The sequence below is a fragment of the Saccostrea echinata genome, unplaced genomic scaffold, assembly GCF_033153115.1.
Source record: "Saccostrea echinata isolate AGI-Se365-2 ecotype Australia unplaced genomic scaffold, CSIRO_AGI_Sech_v1 ptg000028l, whole genome shotgun sequence".
NCBI classification, from domain to species: Eukaryota; Metazoa; Mollusca; class Bivalvia; order Ostreida; family Ostreidae; genus Saccostrea; species Saccostrea echinata.
Genome location: NW_026889777.1, coordinates 4,154,223 through 4,173,057, shown reverse-complemented (window position 1 = coordinate 4,173,057; position 18,835 = coordinate 4,154,223). Strand labels below are relative to the sequence as shown.

At 34.9% G+C, this 18,835-nt stretch overlaps 2 protein-coding genes across 5 annotated transcripts in view; one reads left to right on the top strand and one right to left on the bottom strand.

Moving 5' to 3' along the window:
- Positions 1-6,873, top strand: part of LOC133194042 (ATP-dependent translocase ABCB1-like) — a 39,480-nt gene extending 32,607 nt beyond the window's left edge. For all 4 annotated transcript variants that reach the window (XM_061329965.1, XM_061329964.1, XM_061329963.1 and 1 more), the window contains 8 exons: positions 880-1,041; positions 1,443-1,611; positions 1,892-2,168; positions 2,405-2,561; positions 2,970-3,167; positions 3,703-3,909; positions 4,287-4,433; positions 4,808-6,873. In XM_061329965.1, coding sequence (XP_061185949.1) covers positions 880-1,041; positions 1,443-1,611; positions 1,892-2,168; positions 2,405-2,561; positions 2,970-3,167; positions 3,703-3,909; positions 4,287-4,433; positions 4,808-5,008 — 1,518 coding nt within the window. In that variant the 3' untranslated portion in view covers positions 5,009-6,873. The remainder of the gene's footprint in view (positions 1-879; positions 1,042-1,442; positions 1,612-1,891; positions 2,169-2,404; positions 2,562-2,969; positions 3,168-3,702; positions 3,910-4,286; positions 4,434-4,807) is intronic.
- Positions 6,874-11,657: 4,784 nt separating this feature from the next.
- On the bottom strand, positions 11,658-16,462 carry LOC133193924 (uncharacterized). Its single transcript, XM_061329837.1, has 7 exons — positions 15,255-16,462; positions 14,969-15,089; positions 14,609-14,758; positions 13,815-13,874; positions 12,828-12,911; positions 12,069-12,152; positions 11,658-11,882 (listed from the first exon to the last, which is right to left on the bottom strand). The coding sequence occupies exons 1-7, from the start codon at positions 16,460-16,462 to the stop codon at positions 11,658-11,660; spliced, it is 1,932 nt and encodes a 643-aa protein (XP_061185821.1).
- Between the last annotated feature and the right edge of the window lie 2,373 nt (positions 16,463-18,835).

The window sequence follows — 18,835 nt, the reverse complement described above, 5'->3', positions numbered from 1 at the left end:
ACATCTGGACCATTGGTCTAAGCATTCTGGTCCTGGGCAGGGCTCTATTAATTTGTATTCTACTGAGAGAAGTTATTCCCCTTTTCCATTCACCTTTGATAATTAATCACTGTAAATAATGTATTTGAAAGGTTAATAGAATAAGATAATTATGCAAGAATGTTTATCGTATAATTAAAAAAGTACTTTCTTAGTTTTAATAAACAGGTAGACCTGTAAGTAATAGATAAATAAAAATGAGACAAAAACAACTTATCTTATTAAAAGTTCTTCAAAGACCATAAGAGAGGTCAATGCTAGAGGTCTTAATATGGGTTTAAAAATAGTACAGAAGGACTGATAGTTTGTTAATAGTCTGCATAGTGTTAAGTGGGGGACAGATTAGAACTTAATTTATGAGTTGATACTGAATACTAGACTAATTATTTTGTTGATCCTGATCTTCCTACTTCTCTTGCTTTAGGGCAACAAAGCTTCAACTATCAGTGTATTTAACTTCTAAATTGTTGTATTATACTCAGGTGACAGTTAAGGCCCTTGGGCCTCTTGTTAGGATCTATTTTTCTCTACAGATATATACTTGTATGTGTTTCCTAGTCTTAAGTATAGTAAAATGATTAACCTCCAGTGTACAAATAGATTTACATTATAATAATAAATTCCTGTTATGGGTGATGTTACTGATGTAAACTACATTCTGTAATTTCTCAGTTAATATGTAGATATTGTTTGTACATGTTTGAAAGATTCATTTTATGAATGCATAAATGTTGCTTTGAATATAGTAAACTTATTATACATTTTGGGAAGTCTGTCATGTTGACTTTCAGTATTTAGAGACAGTGGTTGCTCTTTGTTATCTTACTACTGTCACTGTAGGGTTACTGCTTTGGAGTGTCTGGTGAATCCCTCACGATGAGACTACGTCGTCTTGTGTTTAAGGCCATGCTGAGACAGGACATTTCCTGGTTTGATGACCATAAGAACACGACAGGTGCTCTCACCACACGACTGGCCACTGATGCCTCGCAGGTTCAGGGGGTATGTGCAAGTCTTCTTATTCGGTACATGTTACATATGGTTATGGTGGGTCTAAACTTTATGTTTAATCAAATACCATTTAGCCACTTTGTAGTGTTATAGCTTCCTTTTTAGTGAAGGATCAAATTCAAGGCTACAGTTTTCAACAAATTTTCAAACAAGATTACATCATGTATATTTTTAGAAAATTACTGTACTTGTACATAAATTGGTGTATTCAAAATTTAGCACAATCAAGGGGTATGGAGTTGTTCATGAATGGAATGGAGTTAATCATGAATTAGCGCTACACTTGTCCGTGCCATGTATGAAGCCCGCTTTTTTAAGTACACATACAGTAATTGGTTAAAAAAAAAGTTAAACGTATTCACAAATGTAGTATGAATTGATGATGCTTTCAGATCTCTGGAGCCAGACTTGGGAGTATTGTCCAGAGTATAGCTAACCTAGGCACAGCCATTATCATCGCATTTATCTACGGCTGGAAGCTGACCCTGGTCATTATGGCTTTCCTGCCATTCATCATGATTGCAGGCATGCTGCAGATGAAACTTCTACAAGGGGTGGCAGGTGAGTGGATATTTTTTTCACTGTTAGGGATTTTTCCTCGGAAAATGGCATGAGTGTAAATTTCTGAAGGAGAATTTTTTATGAGTGTGAACATCAAATAGACATTACATGTATAGACAAGCATCAGTGCATGTTCATTTATAGAATCCTAGTTTAGTTAGCAACATTAAAACTGTCTTAATTTCAATTTCTGTATTTAAATTTTTATAGTGCAAACATATAAGTCTATACTATATGCATTTTAACAATAAAATATACTGTATCCTTTGACCACGTACAGGTCAAAACAAAGAAGCGTTAGAGGAAGCCGGAAAGACTGCTACAGAATCGATTGAGAACATGCGTACTGTAGCTAGCCTGACCAAGGAGGAGAAAATGGTGCAGAATTATAAAGCCCTACTCCAGGGCCCCTACAGTGCCTCCCTAAAAAAGGCCCACCTGACCGCCATTGCCTTCTCCTTTGCCACAGGAATTCTGTTCTTTGCCTACGCTGCCTCCTTCTGGTTTGGAGCCTATCTGATCCGACAAAATGAGATGGAGTACACAGATGTGTTTAAGTAAGTCACATGGTACAAATTGCAGTGTGATATCAATATTTTACAAAATAATGTTTATTTTTCCATAGTGTTTAGTCCACCTGGGCTGAGGGCTCCGTTTGCTTGTGGTGTAAAAATTTGTGTTGTGTGCATTAAATCAAAGAAACCCTCAGTCAATATTCATTGGGATGTATGCCTTGTAGAAGGGGAGATCATCCTATGCAATCTTATATTCCTCTTTATTATTTTTTAAACAGGGTGTTCAGTGCTATTGTGTTTGGTGCCATGGCCTTGGGACAAGCCAGTGCTTTTGCACCTGATGCTTCAAAAGCCAAAGTTTCTGCTGCCCATATATTCCATATGTTAAAAATGGAACCCAAAATAGACCCTTACTCGGAAGAAGGCAAGAGAGACGTAAGTTTTACAAGCAATTTTGTTGAGATGGTTTTTCTTTAGGTCCTTGAATATTTGATTTTTTTCTGTTTAAGTTCAAAGGAATTTTTTTTAGATCATCTTTCAAAGCAAGGAAATTTTCTCTTTCATTGATTTTTAGCTTTCATGAGACACTAAGTTAGCTTTACTGATCCTTGTGACATGGATTTACTGTTTCTGTCTATCAGGAAAAGTGAATAATTTTTATATGACTTTATGCTTTATAGAAGTACGTGGGATTATTTATTATACTTAATTAAATATTGGGGCCAATGGGCCTTTTATTCATGATAATAATTCCAGATGTGAAATATAATTAAAGCATTGCTGAAACAATTTTTTCAGTGTTGGTTTAACAATTTGTTTCTATTTTAAATTTATCATTTTTAGTTGACTGTAAACAGCAAGGTGCGGTTTGATAGTCTACATTTCCGTTATCCCACTCGACCTGATGTGGAGGTGCTACAGGGTCTGACTCTGGAAGTAAACCCAGGCGAAACGGTGGCACTTGTGGGGGCCTCAGGGTGTGGCAAGAGCACCACAGTACAACTGATGGAGCGCTTCTATGACCCAGAGGAAGGCGTGGTGGTAAGTGGGCCAACTCAAGGTCATTTAACACTTTTGTCCCTTAAAAATTATGCTTCAGTAGGTACCTTTAAAATTTCCTTTTTTGGTGAAGGTATAGGAGATATAATATCATGAATTAAAGGTATTTTGGTATATACATGTACATAGCAAACTGGTCATTGGATAACTTTAAACTCACTATATATCAAGAGGTGGAGGACTTTTTTGGGGGGGGGCACATTTCTTTTGCTCATGATTCAGTCTGAACAAGTAGGATAATGTGTATTTCTTCCAATATTTTGTTTTACAAATCATGCATTTATTGCAATATTACATCCCATTGAAATGTTAAGTCTAAGTCTTCAAGAGAACTCAAATGCTATTACACACAAAGAATGCTACGTGTATATTTACTAGTGAAAAGCTGTAAAAATAGTATTGTGCTTATTTAATGCACCTAAAACAGATCATTGAAAAATCATACAAATGTTTTGAGAAATTTGAATGTTGTCAAAAGCCATATTGAAAAAATGATCCTAGCACTCACTTTTTGTAGTTTCTGGATGAAAATGATATCAAGGAGTTGAACGTCCAGTGGCTTCGAAGACAAATTGGAATTGTGTCCCAGGAACCAGTGTTGTTTGATTGCAGTATCGCAGAAAACATCGCATATGGGGATAACTTCAGAGAGGTTTCCATGGCGGAGATCATTGAGGCTGCCAGAAAGGCCAACATCCACAGTTTTATTGAATCATTACCAAATGTAAGTCAGTGTCAAGTAACAATGTAAGTAAGAATCAAGTAGCATATGTTAAAGTCTCGAAAGAATCAAGTGTAGAAAAGTGTGGATACACCCCTTTATTATGAATTTGTATACTGCAAGATTGAAATAAGCAAAATTATGTTAAAAAACTAACATATATCTTAATTCATTTCAAATAATTCAGTTGTATGATTGAGGAAACAAAATTTTTTACCATGTATTAAAACAAGTTTGTGTAAAAGTTGTTCATATTAATTGAAAAATCCTTAAAATATTGGAGGAAAAGTTAATTATGTATAATATTATGCTTTGTAACGTATTTATTTTAAGAGCACAGGTAAACTTTGATGAAAAATATTGATTTTTTTCCCCCATAGGGCTATAACACTCTGTGTGGTGACAAGGGGACACAACTTTCAGGTGGACAGAAGCAGCGAGTGGCCATTGCTCGTGGACTGGTCAGAAATCCCAAGATCCTTCTGTTGGACGAGGCCACTTCTGCCCTTGACACAGAGAGTGAAAAGGTACATTGTTTTTGGTATAGTGTGTCATGCTTTTTGCAACAAATTTTGAATGAAAATTGTAACGAAGTGGTGTCTGCATGTCTTGTGGATGTTTAACACTATTTCAAGGAAACATTTGGTCATGCAGACGACTTGTTGCCAGGACATACATCTTTTACTCACTGTGCAAGATTCTATTATTTTGACCAAACTGTCATTAGATTGACCTCAGAATCTGACGTCATTGTGACTGCAATAACTTGGATGTAATCATAAATGCACTGTAACAATAAAGATATTAAAAGTCATTTTTTAAATGTTTGATATCAAAAAATTGTACCGTTCTTGAAAATTTTCTCAAACATATCATGAAATGCATTGAATCTATTTTTCAGATTGTTCAAGAAGCCCTTGATAAGGCACGAGAGGGAAGGACGTGTATCGTCATAGCTCACCGACTTTCCACAATCCAGAACGCCGACAAGATCTGTGTCATCAAACACGGAGAGGTTGTAGAACAGGGTCGTCATAGCGACCTTATGAGTAAACAAGGCATATATTACAGACTTGTAACCACTGCACAATCAAGGGGCTGAATTTTGTGTTTTATAGGTTTTGTAATTTGTAACTATTTTTAAAAAGTGCTATTCACATGTAAAACTGACCGGTGAACTTGAAAAGTCCCAGTCTATGTTTTATTCTTGTTATCCTTACATGTCATAGTATTTTTGTGCCTGGAAGTATTCAAAGAGGCTGATGAAATTGGCATACAGGTAGATACAAGTGATGCCAGTATCAGATATAATGCTATTTTGTGCTTTACTATAGCACATCTATAACAATGAAGAGACATTTATTTTAATCAGTGATATAACACACTTGATGAAACATCCAAAGAGAAAATCTCAGGAATTCTTTCAATTTCTCATTTTAAAAAAAAAAAAAACCAAAGTTTTAAGTCACACATTCTTAAAATTTGGTTTAGGTGAATAATGGTTTAAATTGTTGTGGGAAAGGAGGGGGGGGGGGGGTATTATATGGAGAACAAGACTGACTTTAACATGCAAATATTTTGCTTATTGAACTTGTTTATACATTTTATTGCAAGGATATTTTAAACATATTAAATGTATTTATGTATCACAAAGTACCCAGAAACGTGTGCTTTGTTCAGGATTGTCCATTTTTCATACATTTTTATGTTTTTTTTTCTTTGTTCACCAATGCCTCAATTCACAACACTGATGATATTGGTATGAACAGCCAAAATGGTTAATGTTTGTAGTTTATTGATACAAGCTGGTTTGAATATGATATGTATTTGTAAGATGCATTTTCACTCTGTGACAAAAGTTTCTTCTCATTTTTACAGAATCTCAGCTATACTGTAGAGTAAAACAAAATATATTTGTGCTTTGAAACTTCTGAATAAATCAAAAAAGTTTACTTAAGTTTTTGTAGCTTAGTATTTATGATTGACATATCATTGTTACCCGAAATTTTGTGCACATTTTTTTTTGACCGTGTTTCTGATTCTTTTATCAACCACTTTTATCATAATTATGGGCCAAATGCAGAATGCATCATCCAGTCAAGGAAGATGGAGATTAATGGTCAGATTTCACATCTTTTATAATAGCTGACGCAAAGATTTTTGCATGGTCATTTTGAATAAGCATAAACTCACGCAAATGTATTCATTCAAGGAAAGGAAAACAGTATCTTGTAGGCAAACATAAAAGTTAAAGTAACTACTTGCAAATAACATTTTAGTAGTCTAGAATTTTTTAAATGTATAGAGTAATATGACATTTGGTGCTGATCCAAATTAGAAAAAAAAACCACTCCAGTAAAATTTGCTTATAATTTATAGTTGAATCGTCACTTTGTATGTAAAGAAAATGATTCTTGTTTTTTCTCTGACATTATTTGTAGTCTTAAAAGCCATTAGATATTTGAGGTCAAGTAATTTTATTAAACCAAGTTATTAGCATTGTCTCCAACTTGATGCTTTTCTTTGCACTGCTTGTTGTTGTTGAATTTGTTTATATGTGGATGTGTATGATGACAATTATACATTGAAATGTACTTTTTTCTCTTTGTTCTTTGCTTTAACGGAATTTTAAACAGTATTTATAATGGAAGTATATAGCTGTTACTTGAATAAATAAATAATGTTTAATATCACAGTAATTATTTTACTTCCACTAGCTGTTACATGTACATTATTTAATATTTTGAATCATTTGAAGTATTTTTAAAATCTGTTATCTTTTTTTTTTACGTTCATCTGTGGTAAATTGACATATCTTAGCCAGCTTCTTCTACCTCAGAATCTTGCTCTGTCATTTTTGAGTGTTTATAAAGATAAGCTCTCCAACATATATTGAAGAATTGTACTGGTAGAAGTCCCATGGACCTAATCTTCATTTTATTTCAAATAAACTTTTTTTTTATTGCAGAGCTTTTATTATTTCTGATAAACTGGGACAGAGGAAAAAAACTTTCATTTTGTATGATTCGCTACAATGGAGAATTTACATTAAGGACATACGCAACATACCTTTCCTACTGATAATTTTTCAAGATATTCTTAATTTCAGATTATAGTGCCATCAGATATTCATAGACAAAAAATCAGCAAGCATTATCAGGGGTTTTAAAAAGATATCAATTGATGAAAATTCTTTTATAATTCAAAGAAAAACATACGAATTAACTTAACATATATTCTAGATGTTTTGTTTATCCAAATTTGTTTAAGAAGAAGTGAACAACAGAATATATAGACATTAAAATGTAGCACACAGTTCCTTTAAGTATTGGAACTCTTCAACTCCAGGGGAAAAGACAATAAAGTTCAAACTTCGTTGCGTATGTCTTTAAAGGGTACAAGTCTGAGGCTGTGACCTTTTGTAAAATTAATTTAAGAAAACTCGGCTTTTCTGTGGAAGTGTAACTTAGCAGTGCAGTGCATCTGCTCTCCACAGATTCGGCATATGGAATCATGTTCTAAGCCTTGGGTTTAAAGGTACAGGCCCCTACAAAGCAAGTTCAGTTTAGGGAGGGGGGACAACCTAACAAAAATATCTTGACAAGCACACAACCATACATTAGCATTATTTCATGCTGTATAGTATATACATGTACTGGCAAAATTATTATACCCTCGCTCCGAAGGAGAGGGGGGTAAAATGTTTTACCCTTGTGTGTCTGTTCATAAGTTTTCGTTGCAGTTTTATCAACAACTACTCATATTTAAAATTTTAGCACTCGCTTTGTATTGCATGCCATATGGTGGGATTCATTTTTGTACGAATTCAATGTCAACTTTCTGTTTATCCTTCACAGCTTAGCTTGTGTATATTCACATAAGAGCATATATTCACACCAGAGCAGGGGTTTTACTAGTGGGCATTGGCTCACAGACTTATTGTTTGGTAACAACCATCCCCCCCCCCCCCCCCCCACTTTTAGCTTGATCGAGGAAGATTGGATATTATTTAGTTGTGTTTGATTTTTGATTGGTAGGGTTTATCAGGGATGAAAGGATGGTTAAACTGAAACCTTGTGAGTATATCCCTTGTTATAGGAGTTACAGAACCTGATAATTTTTTTAGCTCACCTGAGCTGAAGTTTTCTGATCACCCGTTGTCCGTCCGTCTGTAAACTTTTCACTTGGCCAATTTTAACCAAACTTTGTACAAAGCATCCTTAGGTAAAGGGGAATTTAAATTGTTAAAATGAAGGACCAAGCCCCCTTCAAAGGGGAGATAATCAAGAAAAGACAAAAAATGGGTGAGGCATTAAAAAATCTTCTCAAAAACCACTGGGCCAGAAAAGCTGAAACTTATGTGGAAGCATTCTGGAGTAGTGTAAATTCTAAATTGTTCAAATCCTGACCCCCTAGGGTAGGGCGGGGCCACAATAGGAAATCCAAGTTTTACATTGAAATATATAGTAAAAATCTTCTTCTCAAGAACCACTGTGCCAGAAAAGCTGAAACTTATGTGGAAGCATTCTGGGTAATGTAAATTCTAAATTGTTCAAATCATGACCCTCGGGGGTAGGGTGGGGTCACAATAAGGAATTCAAGTTTTACATTGAATTTTATAGTAAAAATCTTTAAAAATCTTCTTCTCAAGAACCACTGGGCCGGAAAAGCTGAAACTTATGTGGAAGGGCATTCCGATGTAGTGTAAATTCTAATTGTTCAAATTATGACCACCGGGGTAGGGCGGAGCCACAATAGGGAATCCAATTTTCACATTGAAATATGTAGTAAAATTCTTAAAAAATCTTCTCAAGAACCACTGGGCCAGAAAAGCTGAAACTTATGTGGAAGCATTTTGGGTTAGTGTAGATTCTAATTGTTCAAATCCTGACCCTCGGGGTAGGGTGGGGCCACAATAGGAAATCCAAGTTTTGCATTGAAATATATAGAAAAAATCTTTAAAAATCTTCTCAAGAACCACTGGGCCAGAAAAACTGAAATTTATGTGGAAGCATTCTGGGGTAGTGTAGATTCTAATTGTTCAATTCATGACCCCCCAAGGGTAGGGCGGAACCACAATAGGGAATCCAAGTTTTGCATTGAAATATGTAGAAAAAATCTTTAAAAATCTTATCAAGAACCACTTGGTCAGAAAGGCTGAAACTTAAGTGGCAGCATCTTGGGGTAGTGTAGATTCTAAATTGTTCGAATCAGGACCCCTGGGAGTAGGGCGGGGCCACAAAAAGGAATCCAATTTTCACATTGAAATTTGTAGGAAAAATCTTTAAAAATCTTCTCAAGAACCACTAGGCCAGAAAAGCTGAAACTTAAGTGGAAGCATCCTTGGGTAGAGTATATTCTAATTGTTCAAATCATGACCCCCGAGGATAGGGCGGGGGCACAATAAGTACTACAAGGGGGGAAATCAGGTGAAAAACAGCAAGGCCAAAGTTACTCAGGTGAGCGTTGTGGCCCATGGGCCTCTTGTTATCCATATACCTGTAACGTTACAGTTCTTATGCCCCTGCAATCGAAGATTCAGGGGCATATAGTTTTTGCCCTGTCCGTCCGTCCGTCTTGCTGTCTGTCTGTCCGCAAAAACTTTAACCTTGCCCATAACTTTTGATTGGTTGGAGCTATGGCTTTCATATTTCACTTGTGTATTCCTTGTGACAAGGCCTTTCTTTGGGTACCATCATATTTGACCTTTTGACCTTGACCTTGGAGTTTGACCCACTTTTGCAAAATTTTATGAGACTTTAAACTTGGTCATAACTTTTGAACAATTGGTTCTTGGGCTTTCAAACTTAACATGTATATTTCTTGTGACCAGACCTACCTTTTAATACCAACAACTTTGACCCTTTGATCTTGACCTTGGAGTTTGACCTACTGTTGAAAAAACTTTAACCTTGGCCATAACTTTTGAACAGTTTGAGCTAGGGCTTTCATACTTCACATGTATATTCCTTGTGACAAGACCTTCCTTTTAATACCAACAACTTTGACCCTTTGATCTTGACCTTAGAGTTTGACCTACTGTTGAAAAAACTTTAACCTTGGCCATAACTTTTGAACAGTTTGAGCTAGGGCTTTCATACTTCACATGTATATTCCTTGTGACAAGACCTTCCTTTGGATACCAACAACTTTGACCCTTTAACCTTGACCTTGGAGTTTGATCTACTTTAAAAAATTCTAACTTTGGCTATAACATTTGAACGTTTGGTTTTAGGCTTTCACATTTTATGATCATGTGTATCACATTTTGTGACAAGAACTTCCCTTGGGCACCATTTGTCCTTGACCGTGCCGTTTTACTAACTTTTAAAAAATTTAACCTTCGCCACAACTTTTCAACAGTCGGTGCTAGGGCTTTCATATTTCTCAGGTATATTCCTCAAGACAAGACCTTTCTTTGATCTCATGACTTGCATTTGAGAAACTTTAACCTGCGCCATAAGCTACCATACGGGGGCATCAGTGTTTCACAAACACATCTTGTTATGTATTGATATTGTCATACTCACTGTTCTATCAGTTAGCATTGACTTGTTTTATTTCAAGTAAATAAACATGGCCGTAGGAACCCGGGGGGGGGGGGGGCACGATATATAGATTACTATAACAAACATAGATACTATATGCTTGTGCTCGCTCAATAAAAACGTCTGATGACTTTTTTTTTTTGCTTGTCAGGAAATTTTTGGTAGTGCCGCCTCAACTGTCAACTGAAAGTGTATGGCTGTGCCCCCCAAACTGAATTTGCTTCCTACGGGCCTGAATAATATCAGACATATTGTATTAAGGTATCATTTTAGTTTACTGCGAGAAATGTCTGTAGAGTCAATAAATGGTGGAATCATAAAAATTTGTTAGGGCCAATTTTCGTGGATTACATAAATATTACAGGTTCTTGAGGACGTAATTTCGTGTGTTTACTCATACCCACAAAAGGAAAAATGACTCTGAAACCCTAGTTTATTAACTCGCGGAAGATTGTAATTCGTGGATGTGGGGTACCCACGAATTCCACGAAAATTGAGCCACCACAAAATCTAACGATTCCACAGTAAGTAAATCATCTGCTTTTTCTATGTACAACATGTCAAGGATTTGACAAAGCATCTTAACTTTATAGGACTGAGATGCAACTGTCATATTTGGAGGACACGTTTTGATTGACACTTTCAACAGAAGGATTCAAGTGATAACTTGTGATCCTCTTACGATACTGTGGGGTCAAGATATATGAGGTCAAAATTTTTCATGTGCTTAGAAAGGTGAAAAAATTAGAATTTTTTCCTTAAGAATAGCAGGACCAATGTGACTCGGGTGAGTGTTGTAGCCCATGTTCCTCTTGTTTAAAATTGATGCCACCTTTGGTATAGTGCGGGCCTCTTGTTTAAAATTGATACCCCCTTTGGTAAAGTGCTGTTGTGTTGATAGTTAAGTCTATACATGTATCCAAAAAAAAAAGATATGAGAACATTCATATGTTCTCTTTTTATTTCTTTTTTATTTAAATCATTCGTATTATAAAAAGAAAAGATTCACTGGGTTCTGTTAAGCAACCTTTAAAGTGCATTTGCCTGCAAAACGTCACAACAAATTCTAATAATAATATACACTATATTATGCAGTGAAATCAACCAACGTCTTTTCCCGTTGACTGTTCAATATTTTCTTGATATGTTAGAAGGAAAAATTAAAATTTTCATTTAAAGTGAACTTTTTTTCTTCTTCAGATTTTAATTTTTCTGTTGGATCCGTATATATGATGCTTTAGCATCCTGTATCCGTAACTCTGTAGCAGTTTGAATCCTGTGATATGGGTCTACTGTGAGAGATTGTTGAAATGAATACAAATCAGCTTGGTAATCTCCTGAGATTTGCTGACATATTCCAAGAATTTGCCATGAGATGTCTCTGCTATCTTCATCTATAAACTTTCCCTGGAATTGGTGGATCAGGACCTGTAGAATATTTAGAGCTGCTTTTGAACTGTTTGTGTCAACATGGCGATAGCACAAATATTCCAACATGCAAAACAATACCAAAGGTGGGATGCGTAAATATAGTTCGTTTTGCAAGCTGTAATTTTGCTCAATCATTAATTCACTCATATATGAGATATCCTTGTAAAGTCTGACGTGACTAACCACCGATTCTCTCATTTCTATGGCCCTGGAATCTTCCCCAGCGGCCTTACTGTACCGCTTTGGCTGTGCTATTTTTACTTGTATCTGTTTTAAAACAGATGAAGCTTCGTAATATCTCCTTGTTTTATAATAATACATAACAAGACACAACATGTCGGAAATATGTCCAAACTTTGTGGCTAATTTTAGCATGTAAAGGGACATTCTGTCAACTAAGTAAATCAGTTTGTTGACTCCTCTATCTACATTCGATTTTGAATATTGTGAAATTTTAAAATCGTTATACCTAAAAGCAGTGTTCTAAAGAAGAGGAACGGTTATTGTTTGCAACATTAAAACTTGACATTGTTTCAAGAGTGATCCTTTGAGCTCTTCTACTAAGTGTAGGACTTCCACAGAGGTTGACAGAGGTAGACATTTTCAAACATCTCACCGAACATCTGCCTAATAAACTCATCATTAGAGACCAAAATGCTTTCATCTGTACAAATCGGGAGATTGGGGTTATAGAAAACGGTCAATATGTCTGACTTTATGGGGGACTTTCTAGCAGACAAGTTAATCCCTTTTCATACAATGCATGTAGTCTGAGGAACAATTCCTTCTGTTTTGTCCCAAAAACTTTAGTAACATATATGGAATAAAGAAGTTTGGGCAATAACCTTCATAGACCCATTTTAGGATGAGATTAAAACAGATCCAGAAACCCTCTAGAAAATTTTGAGGACACAAACAGGGGATGGTATTGCTTTGAATTACCCAAAACACGGATGTCTTCACATGATAGGAACACAGTAATTTGTCTTCATCAGGAGTGTTATTGATAACCTCATTAAGAAAAATCTTCAACAAACCATAAGTTAAGAACTGACAGTGATTCATAGAGTACACAATTTTTTTTCGGCTAAAGAGAAGGAAATTCTCCATTCGCTGTCCTCATGTTTTCCTTGTCTGTGTCCTATTGCTACAAAGTGACAACCTCCTTTGACTATATTTTTTACAATATGCGATGGAGGCCAGAATTGACACCTCTCCACCCATGATGATGCAGAAGGAGGCCAAATGTCACTGAAAAAAACAATGAGCATCGTCAAATTAGTGAAGTCCCGTATTTACGCTGACGCAAGGTCCGTGTATTTTAGTATCAGTTCCATATCCCACACTTTTCCTCTGTCTGTGGATTGAACTGGATATATAGCGTTTGCCATTCAATCTGATACAGGCCTTAATGAGAGCTTCATCAGCTGTTGATATAGGTAAATGAAGTAAAGTGTATCCAGGTGGATTTTCAGAACAGTCAGCAAGAATATGTGTTGGTACGTGTAAGTAATGATACTGATGATGAATTTGAGATAAATTCCAGATCACTGTGCTGCTTCGAGCACTTCATCCAGTCCCTATCCGATCCTTCCAGTCTGAAACCCTCTACAAAACTTCCACTTGCCATTGTAACATTATTTTTAATCATTTCAATTTGATTATAAAGGATTTCAACAATATCTATAATATCCCGTCTCATAGCAACAATAGATGACGTCCCCACTTTTCGACATAAACATGCAAATACAGCTTCTGACATATGTTGTATCCCTGTAGATCTGGTTGAAGATATTAAAGAAAATCAATATTCCTTCAAATTCATTTTGAAAAGGAATTTTTGTAAATATGTAAATTAACTAAGTGCATTATATACACGTAATTTGATCAAATAGTTTTTATGAATGTTATGAATGGAACATTTCTTACATTGGTACATATTCCTGCCAGCTCGACTCCATCTTGTTTCTCCAATGTAAAGTCTAATTTCTATTAATAGCAATAGGATATTGCTTATTGAGCCAAAGAAGACCTCATTTGAATAATCGATTTTGCTTTGAAGCATTTATAATAACTATGTGTCTTGTTTGTCATGAAAGTTATTAAAAATAAGTAACTCTTACCTTCCTACCTTTATTTCTACATGTATATACTAAAATATTTGATGTATGCTGCTTAGAGACCTTTCTCCTCTATCACATTAAACATACCGGTTACATTTATGTCCCTGGCATTGTGAGGCGCTCATTGGATGTGTATGAAATAAGATTCTTGTTGATGCAAAATAATCAATAAGTATAAAGTAACAGTTTATACCACCTTTGGTACAGTGCCTTTGTGTTGATAATTTAGTCTATACATGTATCAAAAATAAAAGTAAAAAAGGATATGAGAACATTCATATGTTTGTTTTTAGATTTTTAAAAAAAAAATTATTCGTATTATAAAAGAAAATTCATTGGGCCTGTTAAACAACATGTAATATGCAATTTCCTGCAAAACGTCACAAAAAAATTCAAATACAAATATATATTATGCAGAGAAATCAACCGAAGTATTTTCCCGTTGAATTGACTAGATCAGTAAGTTCAATATCTTCTTGACGTGTTTAAAGGAAAAATTAAAATTTTCATGTAAAGTGAACTTGTTTTTTTTCCCCCTTCAGATTCTCATTTTTCTGTTGGATCCTTCTACATGTACTATAGCATATCCCGCATCCTTACCTCTGTAGCAGTTTGAATTTTGTGATATGGATCTACTGTGAGAGATTGTTGAAATGAATTCAAAGCAGCTTGGTAGTCTCCTGAGATTTTCTGACATATTCCAAGAATTTGCCATGAGATGTCTCTGCTATCTTCATCTATAAACTTTCCCTGGAATTGGTGGATCAGGAACTGTAGAATGTTAAGAGCTTCTTTTGAATTGTTTGTTTCAACATGGCGATAACACAAATACTCCAACATGCAAAACAGTACCAAAGATGGTATGCGTAAATATAGTTCATTGTATTTCAAACTAAAAATTTGCTCAATCATTAATTCACTCATATATGAGATATCCTTGCAAAGTCTGACGTGACTAACCACCGATTCTCTCATTTTTATGGCCCAGGCATCTTCCCCAGCGGCCTTACTGTACCGCTTTGGCTGTGCTATTTTTACTTGTATCTGTTTTAAAACAGATGAAGCTTCGTAATATCTCCTTCTTTTATAATAATATATAACAAGATATAACATGTCGGAAATATATCCAAACTTTGTGGCTAATTTTAGCATGTAAAGGGACATTCTGTCAACTAAGTAAATCAGTTTGTTGACTCCTCTATCTACATTCGATTTTGAATATTGTGAAATTTTAAAATCGCTGTACCTAAAAGCAGTGTTCTGAAGAAGACGAACTGTTATATTTTGCAACATTAAAACTTGACATTGTTTCAAGGGTGATCCTATGAACTGTTCTACTAAGTGTAGGACTTTCACACAGGTTGACAGATTAGGATGATACATTGCATCATTTTCAAACATCTCACCGAACATCTGCCTAATAAAATCATCCTTAGAGACCAGAATGTTTTCATCTGTACACATAGTGAGATAGGGGTTATAGAGAACGGTCAATATGTCTGACTTTATGGTGGGACTTTCTAGCAGACAAGTTAATCCCTTTTCATACAATGCATGTAGTCTGAAGAACAATTTCTTCTGTTTTGTCCCAAATACTTTAGTAAGAAACATGTTATTATATGGAATAAAGAAGTTTGGGCAATAACCTTCATAGACCCATTTTAGGATGAGTTTAAAACAGATCCAGAAACCCTCTAGAAAATTTTGAGGACACAAACAGGGGATGGTATTGCTTTGAATTGCCCAAAACACGGATGTCTTCACATGATAGGAACACAGTAATTTGTCTTCATCAGGAGTGTTATTGATAACCTCATTAAGAAAAATCTTCAACAAACCATAAGTTAAGAACTGACAGTGATTCATAGAGTACACAAATTTTTTTTCGGCTAAAGAGAAGGAAATTCTCCATTCGCTGTCCTCATGTTTTCCTTGTTTGTGTCCTATTGCTACAAAGTGACAACCTCCTTTGACTATATTTTTTACAATATGCGATGGAGGCCAGAATTGACACCTCTCCACCCATGAAGATGCAGAAGGAGGCCAAATGTCACTGAAAAAACAATGAGCATCGTCAAATTCGTGGAGTCCCGTATTTACGCTGACGCAAGGTCCGTGTATTTTAGAATCAATTCCATATGCTAAATGTTGCCTCTGTCTGTGGATAGAACTGGATATATAGCGTTTGCCATTCAATCTGATACAGGCCTTAATGAGAGCTTCATCAGCTGTTGATATATGTAAATGAAGTAAAGCGTATCCAGGTGGACTTTCAGAACAGTCAGCAAGAATATGTGTTGGAACATGTGAGTGATGATACTGATGATGAATTTGAGATAAATTCCAGATCACTCGGTGCTGCTTCGACCACATCATCCAGTCCATATCCGATCCTTCCAGTCTGAAACCTTCTCCGAAACTTCCACTTGGCATTGTAACATTATTTTTAGTCATTTCGATTTGATTATAAAGGATTTCAACAATATCTATAATATCCCGTCTCATAGCAACAATAGATGACGTCCCCACTTTTCGACATAAACATGCAAATACAGCTTCTGACATATGTTGTATCCCTGTAGATCTGTTGAAAGATATTCAAGAAACTATTTTTTTAAAAATCAATTTTCAAAGGGATCGTTATATATATAAATCAAATATAAGAATACTTTTTGTTATTTATCTTGCAATTCTTACATGGTTTCCTGCCAGGTTGACTCCATATTGTTTCTCCAATGTAAAGTCCAATTTCTATTAATAGCAATAGGATGTATTGCTTATTTAGCCAAACCAGATCTCATATGAATAATCGATTTTGCTTTGAAGCATTTGATTACAAAGTAATTTGTTTCTCCTGAAAATAATTGGAAATGAGAAATCCTTACCCTTATTCCTCTGTGCTAAAATACTTGATGTATATTGAAAAATTTCTTCTCCATCACAAAAAGCATACCGACTACAATAATGTCCCCAGGATTGCAAGGCGATTATTGGATGTGCATGAATTAAAATTCTGGTTGATGCAAAATAATCAATAAATAAAAACCAACAGCTACAAATGTGATTTGTACAAAACCACAATCATAAAATTTCACAATTTCTTTCAGGGGTATGGTGTAAAACATGATGAAAAGGGGTCCATACCAAGAAATATACCAAAAAAAAAAATAATAATAAAATAACAGAATAAATAATATAAAGTTATTTCTTTAAAGACTACCTTGAGTCAAAATTTTTTCAGTGAATTCTTTTCATAATGACGCAAAATTCTATATCTTGTTAGCTACACTAGTTTTGCAATCATGAGCAATTCAAATTATCTTTTCTGCCTTCTCAAGGAAACAAACGAGCATTTTTCACGTTTTTGGGAATGTGCAACATAGCATTTAATATGCTGGGTAACTCCTGTCATATAATTAGAATCAAATTCAAATTTTCAAAATGAAAATAAAACTGAAATATTAGAGAAAAGATTTATCATGCAGAGGAAGAGTCAAAAGGTAATGCACGGGACCAGGCAATATTAATCATCAGGGTGGGACCGGTTTAACATATAGTGGGGTAGGTAGGTTTTGGGCATTTATTAGGGTTGGACAAGTGACTCTTCATACAAAGGCTTCCTCTTTTAAACTGTATGAAACAAAAATTATCACTTACATGATGAAAAAGCCGTGCGGCTCTTCAGAGCACAACAAAGTTTGTTTCTTCATTGTTACCATACGTTAAACTTTGTTACACTCTGAAGAGCCGCACGGCGAAAGCGCTAAGTGTATTAAATGTAAACTTGTTTGTTTATCTTGGATTAATATATATATATATATATATATATATTCTCAGAAATCCCATGGTATTATGATTGAAACTTAACCAAGCAAATCACAGGTAAACTTTCATTCTATCTTGAGATTCCCAAAGCCATAGTGCATGACACCTATCTCGGCATAGATATCTTTGTCCTGCAAAATAGCTTAACATTTTCCAGCACTTCCAACAGAGATAAATTTTAGTTGTCATGGCACACTATTGTTTTTAAAGAGCATATTTCCATTTCAATTTATGTTCCAATGGTGCTAATTTTGAATATCCAATAATAGAAAATTACCTTACACTTTAATAAGTAAGTAAGTAAATTTTATTTATAGTCGGACTACATACATTTAACAAAAACATGAGCTTGAAACACATTTAGCACAAATGAAATGTATATATATACATATAATAGAATACATACTTAATTTTCACGCAGACGGAAGCACACAAAAACACAAGAATGGAACAAAAGACACTGGTAAACACACATAAAAGAAGACATAAAAGACACTACATATTTTAAATAAGAAAACACACACACACATCTATATATACATTGTACAACAAAAATCATGCACACATAAAATAAAAGAAAAGGGGTTAAGACAGCTCTAAAATAGTAAAATCATAAATTCAAACTAGCAAACAGTAAGCAACAAAGGGGGAACATTATGTATGAGGCATAAAAGTCTGGATCTTCAGGAACTATATTTACGATTTAGTTCTCCACACCAAGATGAAATGTAGTTTTAAAATTGATTGTAAGAGGAGAATTTCCTGACTTCATTTGGCAGAAAGTTGCAGAGCACTTAAATGATTCCATTCCATACCTTGTTGTTCTTGGTCTTGGGACCTCTGCAGTATTTGTTTATCTAAAATTGTACGAATTGTTTTTAAAAAAAACTAGGTCTTGCAAAAAGACAGGGCTTAAACCTTAGATAATTCTAAAAGTTTGTAGAGCAATGGCACGCATTCTTCTAGTTTTCAGAGATGGTAGTTTAGATTTATGTAATAGAC

Coding starts and splice junctions, on each gene's coding strand:
- LOC133193924 (XM_061329837.1), bottom strand. CDS start 16,462: ATGACTAAAAATAATGTTACAATGCCAAGTGGAAGTTTCGGAGAAGGT. Junction 14,759..14,968: donor TAAAAATGAGAGAATCGGTG/GTTAGTCACGTC, acceptor CACCAATTCCAG/GGAAAGTTTATAGATGAAGA. Junction 11,883..12,068: donor TAGAAATGAGAGAATCGGTG/GTTAGTCACGTC, acceptor AATATTCTACAG/GTCCTGATCCACCAATTCCA.